Source organism: Sinocyclocheilus rhinocerous, unplaced genomic scaffold (assembly GCF_001515625.1).
Source record: "Sinocyclocheilus rhinocerous isolate Xijiao unplaced genomic scaffold, SAMN03320098_v1.1 scaffold89, whole genome shotgun sequence".
NCBI classification, from domain to species: Eukaryota; Metazoa; Chordata; class Actinopteri; order Cypriniformes; family Cyprinidae; genus Sinocyclocheilus; species Sinocyclocheilus rhinocerous.
The window spans coordinates 548,142-559,175 of NW_015653489.1; the positions used below are offsets into that span (position 1 = coordinate 548,142).

The 11,034-nt window shown below is 36.6% G+C and overlaps 1 protein-coding gene across 1 annotated transcript in view; it reads right to left on the reverse strand.

Moving 5' to 3' along the window:
• Positions 1-7,978: 7,978 nt before the first annotated feature.
• LOC107716369 (GDNF family receptor alpha-4-like) overlaps positions 7,979-11,034 on the reverse strand; it is a 63,361-nt gene continuing 60,305 nt past the window's right edge. Inside the window, exon 8 of the mRNA XM_016522780.1 lies at positions 7,979-9,006. Within this exon, the coding sequence (XP_016378266.1) occupies positions 8,866-9,006 (141 nt within the window). The 3' untranslated portion in view covers positions 7,979-8,865. The remainder of the gene's footprint in view (positions 9,007-11,034) is intronic.

The window sequence follows — 11,034 nt, forward strand, 5'->3', positions numbered from 1 at the left end:
AGACTTTTTAAAAAAAAATCTGACTACAAACAAGCAAATTGTTTCAAAGCATATTCACAGTAATAAACTGTGAACTGTAGAAAAAAAAACTTTAAAATAACTTATTTTGTGTTTGGAACAACACGAGGGTGAGAAATGATCTTTTTTTGTTTGTTTGTTTTTGGGTGAACTATCACTTTATGCTACGTGAAGCATAAGGTACATAACACTAATGCTGGTTGTTAGTTGTCCTGTTTTCTTCTCCAGATTTGGAACAGGGTTAAATGGGGTCACCATGTTTTTCTTTTCCAGTGGATTGGCAGAGGGGCAGCTGGGGCAGAAGTGCCTGAGGTCTCAGGTGGAAGGGCTGCTGGGTAGCAGGACACGGCTCCCCAGAGGAATACAGGACAAAAGACATGGGCCGGGGCGATCCAGCTCATCTTTTTTACTCTTCAGAGTTCAGCAGAGTGGAAGCTTGTACAAACATCTCCAATCACAGGCATGAGATTGCACACAAACACACACAAAGAACAAATTTGCTTTTGCTGATGCACATGAGATGCTTTAGAAATTATACACCGGGGATGCGTTTTTTGGAAAAAGTAGATCTTGGACAGCACTTCCCAGTATTCACAAAAAAGCAATGGAAATAGCTTTTCAAGTTAGGCAGGTGTCACATATTTTTTTGCATTCTTATTGCTTTTAACGATGTAATTCATCATATTTTAGCTGAGTGGAAAATTCACTGCTGATGATCAATTCATTGAAATACAGTTAGCTCTGGCCCTCTAATGGGACTTTTTACTATTGGGTCATTCCGTGTCAAATCAAACGGAGGTCCCCGGCTCAAATTTTTGATTTTGCTAATATTTTTTTCTGAAGAAAGATAAACATGTTTAGTGATAAAAGCCAAAATATTAATGGCTTATATTATTAAATATTAAAGATACATCTCTAGTTTCAGCATTATTTGTTCTTCAGACATTCCTCTTTAAAAGAAAAGAAGTATCATATTTTTGCAAAGTGACCCACAGTTGGTATTTGACACATTGAAAATGTGTACAATTTAACTATATACCCCTGGAGTCATACTGAGATCCCAATATCTCTGGAACCAAACCTTATAGGGACTTAAAAATGAAGATGCCAAAAGGAAAGTTTGTTAAGATCCAAAATCTAAAAGGGCATTAAGTATATCTTAATACTTTGTGAGTTACAGGCCTGCAAACTTTGGAGATAAAAATTTGAAAAGTGCTGTTTCCCCATTTTGAATGGTCACCATTGACACATTATGCAACAAAAATTGCTAAAGTCCACAGATTTTACTAATAGACCTACCAATCTCTGTGTAAAAGTAACATTATGATGCTGCCATCTTTCTGAAGTAATTTTTACCCCTCTGTAATTTGGCTCTGAATCTCAGGTGAAAATTGCCATTTTGACCCGCCTCTACCAAAAGCGGATTACTCAGTAAATATTCATCAATGACATTTAATATTTTGGCTTTCATCACTATACACGTTTATCTTTCTTCAGAAAAAAACATTAGGAATGACCCTATTTGTATTACTCTGTTTGTCTGTGCTTGTGCTTTCCAGACAGATTTTCAGTGACTCTTTTTTGAGGTTCACAACGTTACGCCAATAAGTGGGACAAGTGATTGTATAAGCCATTGAATCATTCATTCAGCCAGTTTGTTCAAAAACACACTGCTTCTTTCGTGATTCGTTCTATTGAGTGTTACTCTAAGATAGTTTATTCTGCTGCGGCTTCCATTAGTTGAGGTTAGTTAATGCATCAGCTATTAACTAACAATACAAAAAAATAAAGAGCAATCAGAGGTGGAAAGCTAAAAAAAACCATACTTGGGTAAAAGTCTACCTGGTCTCATGGCAAAAACGTACCTGGGGGCACTTTTTCACGAGACGCGAAATACGTACCAATAAGTACATATCACTGCAGTTTCCAAAAGAAATGAACACTAGAGGCAGTACAACTCCGACACCTTTTATTCCATTTCACACATATTTACAGAGTTTCGATTAATAAAGCGTAATTTTCTGCCAATTACTTGAAGAATATTATGTTATGACTTCAAAACAATTTTAATATGCTGGGAGATTTGAAAACTGATGCTTTTGAACGTTAGCACCGCACATATCCAGCTTCATATCAATGGGTTTTCATCGACGGTAGGTTTGTTCGGTAGCTCACGTAGTACGGAGACGGTGAGGAGCTCCGGTTCGAATCCCGTGTAACTACGGTTCGACAAAACGGTTCAAATCTGCATATAAGTTAGCTCAAATGGCACGGTTGCATCAACAAATGTGTTTTTATATCAGTTTTGCATTTGTTAACACTATCGGGTTGGTTTATGGTTGGGTTTGGTGTAGTGCATATTTCCAACATGATAGAGGTGTCACTTTTAGCGACAGTCCCCGGATATTTGAATTCTGAATCGCCGCAATACGTACCTGAAGCAACGTAATAAAAACACAGCAATACGTACCTATATCAACGTAATAAAAACGTGCCAGGGTTCACGTATTGAACCCGTGTTGTAGCGCCACTCAGTGGACATTGCTCTTTGAAACTGCGGCGAAACGTGCAGTAAGGTACGTAAAAACGGTGTTGCAGAAAAGTACCCAGAGGTACGTATTTTTATGAGACTGGTAAAAGTACAAATACCTTACAGCGAAAATTACTCCATTACAAGTCACCAATTCCAATACGACTTGTATAAAAGTCTTAGAGTATCTGATTTTAACAGTATTTAAGTATTTTACTCGTACTGAATGTAGGCTCAAACATGCACTAGTCCTCAACACCTAAGAGAAATGCCAGTGAAAAACAAGAATGATTTTATTTGTGAGAAGAGCAATCACGTTTAGGCCTACTTTCTTAAATCAAAATCAAAAATAAAATAATAAAAATACCACTGTGTGTTGTTGGTATTGCTGGAATCTTGTTGTAAAGTGTTACTGGCTAACTGTTACATAAAATCAATATTACACTCACAATCATTGTGGTCCAAATATCAGCACTGAGTGACTGCTGCCAAATCATATTTGGTCAACAGCACTCATGCTCAAGCTATAGTTATAAATTCAGCAACAGTTCGCATACTGGGGCTTTGGACTGAATTAACTTGAAATAAAATACATAAAGTACGGTCTGATGCAGTCATATGTTTAGTTGTGTGCAGACTGCCACAGATGTCTCTAATCATCTTGAATTGCTTGTGTTCACTATTTTTCATTTGACAGGCACAAAACACAGTTATGGATTTTTATTTATTTAATTATGTAAAGTGCACAAAACTCAGGCAACTAGGGGTTCTCAGTCTCCTCTACTGTAGATCTCCTGTAATTCAAACACTGCCAATTATAAAACGTTTCTATCTATTCTATTTCAAGGCTTTATCTCAGCTTGGTACACTGAATGCTCTTAATATTTGTACGTCCACAGATTATTTACTCTGCTGGGCTGGTGAAATATAAAAGTGTGTAAACGGGCGGTCTCATTATATGAGGAGGTCATAACCAGAATGTGCTCAGAACCTCTTTTAAAGTCCATCAATATTAATGCGGGGTGTAATTGTCTTTTTCTAGCCAGCAGTGTTTGAAAGCAGCACCCTTTTTCTTTGTATTTGCAATTTGTGGGGTTTTAATCAGCAACTCCAAGGAAGCACATAAACACCAGGTGATTTCAACAATGGTTTAAAGAATTGAACGTGGGCGCTTATATTGGGTTACGCACTTATGCTTTTGAGCAAGAATTGTTTGTTTTAGCCTTAGGACAAAAAACCCCAGGACAGTTAAGTTGGCATGCAGCATGACTTTGCTTTCAGCTTTGTCTCAATGTTTACAGCAATGAGATAAAAATCGATCATAATTCCTTCTTCGCCAATGCTGGCTTTGGAAATAATGGAAGTTGTGTATGTGAGCTGCTCCACTGAATGCAAACACACCACTGGGAAAAAGACAGACAACATCCATAGGAGACAGACAGATCTACAGTGCAGACGCGGCTAGGATGCTGTTATAATGGCAAAAGGTTTCGAAACCCTGCCAGCACACTGCTCAATCGTTTTTATTGATCGTGCAGGGATTTATAATCACAGTTTGGGATGAACTTTGGAAAAAATGAGGATGCCACAGAGATTTTTCCATTGCCAAGTTCAGATTCGTCTTCTATCAGTGCAGAAGGAATCTAGAAAAAAAACAACACAGCTGAGAGCTGACATTTCTGAACAAGTTATGAATATTGTGATATGTTTACCATCTAACAGAACAATCTCTCCAAATGCTCATGGCAGCTTCTCTTTTCTCGCCATAATCAAAATGAAATGTCAAACATAAAATCAATGACAGGTAAACATACAACAAAAGTGGACAAGCTCCTGACAAGCAACTGACCTGTCCATTACTCCCACAGGGGTTATGGATCATTATTACTATTATTATAATTATTATTGTTTATTTATTTATGTAAAAAGCAGTCATGTATTGGCAAAAAAAATTCAACTATCATTCTGAAATTGATGCGGCTCCTTTAGGGCTTGTCAGTATAAAAGCGCCATTTTATAGACAGTTTATGAAATACATAAAATTGTTTACTCACACTTTGCGATGTTGCTGCTGTCAGATCCAGTACAGCTGGATGCTTCATCTTTCAACAAAAGTTTCTTTACACTGTGCCTCGTTTACAAAACAATATTCTGTCAAATAGCTCTGAACAAACATTTAATCATCCGACGCGATATGGGACGCCTTTAAAAACAGAGGCCCTTCCTTGATGAAAGCAAAGGCATGTAAGGTTTTTACCTTTCAAAATCATTCTGATGGTACACTGACTTGAAATAGGGCGAATGGCTTCTATGTCTTTCTCATGCTCCTCTCAAACGTCTGTTTCTGGGAGTATGTATGTTTGTTTGTTGAGCAGGTACGAAATTCCGCGATAAGGGTGGATTGCTTTACGGCAGCAACAAAATCAGGTGTACAGCCCCAGCTATTTACTGTAATTACGACAGTGAATTCCGCTTACTTAACTGTAGGGGGCTCTAAAGTCGCAAAAATACACAAAACTGCATACAGTTGCTTTAAACCTACCACTTACAGGAAACTTTGCATTTTTACAATAAAAAAAAAACTGTTTACTTTATTTTTTTTTAAATAAATGCTCTTTTTGTACTGAGAAGGACGTTTTAAGCTATCACTGCTATCAAAAACAATAGAAACCATCACAGAAATTCTAATGGTTTCCACTACAAATAACATTATTAGGCTACAAACCATCAACTATTAACCATTAAACCATTAAAAATTAAATGGATGCAAATGGATGAAACGTGCAGGATGTTTTAATGGTACAAAGACCTCTTATATGTAAAAAAGATCAAGGAAAAGTTATTTATTGACTTTTTTCACACTTGGTTTCAACCTTTCAGGGAGGAAAATTGCCATTACAAAAATTAACCATGGTTTTACTACAAATAAAACAAACAAACAAAAAAAAAGTGGTTACTAGTTATACCATGGTAACCAAAAATTAACCATGGTTTTGCTACACTAACCATGGTTTAACCATTGTATTTGTAGTAAAACTGTGGTTATACCAATGGTAATCAATAAGCCAAAAAAACATGATTACTAAACGTTTACTATAATAAAACAATGTTTAATTTTTCTTGAGGGAAGGAGTTTTGTCCTGGGCCTTTCATAAGCACCCACACTGCACTCTGTGAAGTAAAAGATGGATTTAAACGGTAAAGGCTACTGGGATTTACACGGTTTTTAAGAAAATAAATGTCAGCGGTACAACATGTCACCTTCTGTCATCACTGAGCCCATTTCTATTTAAAGCAGAGCGGAAATGAAACAAATTACAGCATGTATGTTTAAATATGCAGAGCTGTATTTCACACACACCTATGGAAAGTCATATAAGCTCATTTAAAAAGCTGTGAAGTCACCGTGACAGATTTTATTCAGAATAAAAAATAGCATCCCAGATCTCTCACTGGATTGCTCTCTGGAATACTTCATTTCAACACATATTCAGATAAATGCATCCAACAATTACCTGTGATGGAGATGTCGGTGGCGTATTGAGATGGATCGTTGTGTGATGATGTGGGTCTACACTCAGGTGGATCAATGAGCGGTCTGGGATTGAAAATGGACAGATGAGGGCTGGAAAGGCTGTATTAGAGCACTCTGCCCTTTCGGGATGGGGTTTTTTTGGCTTTTTTTTTTTTTTTTATGAACTCCTTTTAACACGCCTCGGCAAATAGATTTAATTGATTTTCCCCCAGCACCGTGATTATATGGGCTTAGTGTAAATATTTTGCGACCGGTTCAAAATGGGATGTGCTTGTTGCAGCGGGTTTGCAAATGTCAGCTAAAGCAAACGAACACGGCGAAAATTAAATGTGAGCCATCGAAACCTGTATGTACCTGTATCGCATAAAACATTTTAATGGCGCACAATTAGTTTAAATTACTTCTCATGATGAATAATATAAATATTTGTGTTACTAAGTGCACTTTTTAGACTGTGATGTGTACTTGCTTTACTTATTTGCTTTTTGCAGGCTAAAAATAGGAATGAACGAGTGAACAAATTAACGAATGAGGACTAAATTGTAATGAACTGGAACATAAGCTAAGCAAAAAACGAAATTAAAAGAAAAAAAACACCATAATTATTGCTTGAATGTGGGCCTTTTTATTTAAGAAATCCATATCTGTGTCTGGGATCTAATCAATAAAACGTGTTAAATAGGATTGGAATGGAAAAGCTGCATTATAACTGGGCCAAGACGGGCTGCAGCATTTCTCCATGTGCGTCTGAGGATCTTGATATCCTGCGTAATTGGGTAACAGACCATGATGAAAGCGGCTGACTGAGTTTGAGTTATTGCTCTCAAAATCCGCTTCAGAACATCACTCAGCCCTGTGTAGCCTATATAGACCAACCAACAAGACATGAATTGACATTGTAATAGCTGAAGAAAAACAAGAGTTTTCCTCTTTAAGACTGTACCTAATGTACTCAGAAAGATGCGTAAAGTTGTACACAGCCACATGGAAATAAATAGATAAATAATTGCAATCTTTGAATGAATTCTCCCACATTATATGAATCATATAAATTCAACAAAACTGCAATGTGGCTGTGTAGCTTGTCACCCTCCTTGCCAGATTGCATCTCCAGCATTAATTTCAAACACATTTCTTTTTAAATTATGCACATTATGCTAATAACACTTATTTTATTTTATATCTAATTATATATCTATATATGTATTATATATCTATTAATTAAAGAATAAATGTTAATATTTAACATCTATTAGGATTTATAAATATTAAATGATTATTAAATGTCATTTTATTAAATTTTTACTAATATATATGTGTGTGTGTGTGTGTGTCAAAAATGTTAATTTAATTATTATGTTATTTAATTTTATTATTTAATTATGACATTTTAGTTTTATTAAGTATTTTTATATACCTCTGTCAAATATTATATATATATATTTAATTTAATTATTATCAGTTTTATTATTTTATCACATCAGTTGGTTTTAACATAATTTGTAGTCCAATACAAAAAAAATTAAAAATGAATAGAGTTCTCCAAAAAATATATATCTTAGTGGAATTAATGGCTTTAGCACGGTCAAGTTTTGACAAAATGTTCTTCCCTTCCTGAGATCCAAATAATCCCCCTGCCACAGTTCACTTGATTTACCTGGCCATAAACTATCTCTGTGTCGGACGAGGAATCTCTATAGCTTCTCCTCTCTCTATGAATAACCGTTTCTCCACACTTTTGGCCCCAAGCATGTTTTTGACAAAGACACACACGCACCGTGTGGAGTTTCACCTGACTAACTTTTCCACATTTTTGTGCCAGTTTGCTCAAAGTTTCTGAGGCACAAAGGAACAGCAACAGGCTTTAAATGAACCAGCATCTTTTATTAGTGCCATATGATGAACCCAAGAATGTTCCATAATGAGATTCCCAGCCTTCCTTTAGAAATATCAAGGGCTTTCTTAGCAGCGGCTGCAGGGAAACACCTCCCCTACCCCATTCCCACAACGCCAGCCCTCATATTCATGATCAGAACCACCGGGACTCCTCATAAATACATCGCATTATACATAAAGACACAGTACTGGGCAGGAAATCAGCTGTGGCGACGCCACAACAATGTTGAGTCTCCAAGATCGGTTAGTTGAAGTAGCTTATGTCCCAATAGCACATTATGAGCTTTGGGAAGAGTACTGTTTACTTCCACCCAAAGCATTACCATTCTATTATTGATCAGAAATAGCCTATGTCTTCTCTTCAGTCAAGTTGAACAGAATGATATTAAATCTCCGTTTTCCTCAAGGGGATCTCCAAATGGTTGAACTGAAGCATGAGGAACTATAAAAGAAAGAAGAAAAAGCTTAATTTCTCTCCACATTTCATCAGGAATTGATTTTGGAGTGCTAGAAGGTTATTTGGCCTTTAGAAACTTTTAGTCTTTTGAATTGGCTCCCCACAAAAATATGATTTTACACTGAAACTCTCAATGAACAGCACAGTTTCATATTGACCCCGTGTGACACTATTTACATTTGTACAGGTAGGTTTCCCGCTGGCCTTTGTGTTTGACTAACCACATTCATTTCTAGAAAAGTGCCTTGCAAATTCAGATTCTGTAGGTTTAACTGGCGCTTCCACAGAAACAGAGATAACACGATGACGTCAATGTTAGAGAAATGAGGCCGGCGAGGACAGTTTCTCCAGCTCTGGAGCTGAACAGGTTCCAGCTGGTCCAAAATCACGGGCCCGTCAGAATAGATGTCTCGAAAGTCTTGAGTCTGTTTACTGATCACAGCGAAGCAAGAAGCTGAGAAACACACAAATCCAGACAGGTAGCGATGCCACGGGAAACACACGAGCCGAGTTCTGCTGTGTTTCGAAGGATGCGGTGGAGTCAGACCAAAGCCTCACCTTCACAGAGTCCTGAGGAACGAGAGGAGAAAGCATTACCAGTTTGGTTTAGAATGGGATTTGCAAACCAGACTACATTTGCATTTCCCCCCCAAAAAAGGTTAAAGTTTTGGTCGTGTGCACATCAGGGTCAAAAATTGTCCTTTAAAAGACATATTTAACCCCTGGAATTGATTTCCAGCGACATATTTTTGACCTTTGCAATGGCGAATTTTAAATATTATACTAAATGTATCTATGAAAGCCCGTTTCTGCCACTGAATTTAAATGAATAAAAAATAAATAAATAATTGAGACTTTTTATCTTGCAATTCTGACTTCTTTTCTCCGAATTTTGAGATATAAACTTGCAGTTGCAAATGATAAAGTCCAATTCGGAGGGGAAAAAAGATGATTTTCTTACAATTGCGGGTTTATATCTCACAATTCTGACTTTTTTCTCAATATTATGAGTTTAAATATCGCAATTCTGACTTTTTATATCATGAAATTCTGAGAAAAAAGTCAGAATTGTTAGATACCTTTTTTATTCTTTAATCAGTGTCAGAAACAGGCATCCATATCTGTAAAAAATAAAAAGTTGAGAAAACTTAGAATTTTAAGGCAACCAGCTTCAGCAGATTTTTGAGTTTTCTCAACTTGTTTTCAGTTTATACAACAAAAATCTGCTGAAGCTGGTTGCCTTAAACTTTTAAGTTTTCTCAACTTTATATTTTTTTACAGCTAAATATACTTAAATTTACTGTACCAACTAATTCAATCAGAATACTATAACCTGTTACCAATAAAAACATTAACAAAAGCCATCTTTACACTGCAAAGGTGGAACAGAAGCTGCATCTGACATGGCATTTATGCAGGCTGCTTAATGTTGCTCAAAGATGACATACATGTATAGTATTTACACAACAACTGCATAATGTGAATAGCCAAAGTACAAAAAAGAATAGACGAGTATCAATATAGTGTTCAGATAGTATAGTATATACTGTAGCATTAAGTTTGAAAAAGTAATGCATTACAATATGGTGTCATTCCATAAAAAAGTAACTAATTGCATTACTTAGTTACTTTTTTATAGAAAGTAATGCATTATGTTACTTTTGTGTTATTTTTTGCCACCTAGGCTGGGCTTGCATACAGTGGGGGAAATATTTATTTGATCCCCTGCTGATTTTGTAAGTTTGCCCACTTAACGTTCCTGTGGCTTAGTGGTAGAGCATTGCGTTTGCAGCGCAAAAGGTTGTGAGTTCGATTCCCAGGGAACACACATACTGGTAAAAAATGTATAGCCTGAATGTACTGTAAGTTGCTTTGGATAAAAGCGTCTGCTAAATGCATAAATTATTATTATTAAAATCACAAAGAAATGAAGGGTCTGTAATTTTTACGGTAGGTTTATTTTAACGGATAGAGACAGAATATCAACCAAAAAATCTGGAAATTGATTTGCATTTCAGTGAGTGAAATAAGTATTTGATCCCCTACCAAGCAGCAAGAATTCTAGCTCCCACAGATTGGTTATGTGCCCATGTGGAACACATATTAGTCCTGCCACTTTAAGAAGTTATTCCTAATGTCAGCTCGTTAAGTGTATAAGACACCTGTCCACACAATCTGTATCTTCCATTCCAACCTCTCCCACCACCATGGGTAAGACCAAAGAGCTGTCAAAGGATGTCAGAGACAAGATTGTAGATCTGCACAAGGCTGGAATGGGCTACAAGACCATCAGCAAGAAGCTTGGCGAGAAGGAGACAACTGTTGGTGCGATTATTCGGAAATGGAAGAAATGCAAAAACAACCATCAATCGGCCTTGGTCTGAAGCTCCGTGCAAGATCTTGCCTCATGGGGTAAGGATGATCATGAGAAAGGTGAGGGATCAGCCCCGAACTACACGGGAGGAGCTTGTTAATGATCTTAAAGAGACAGTTCACCCAAAAATGAAAATTCTGTCATTATCTACTCACGTCGTTCCAAACCCGTAATACCTCCGTTCATCTTCGGAACACAAATTAAGATATTTTTGATGGAATCTG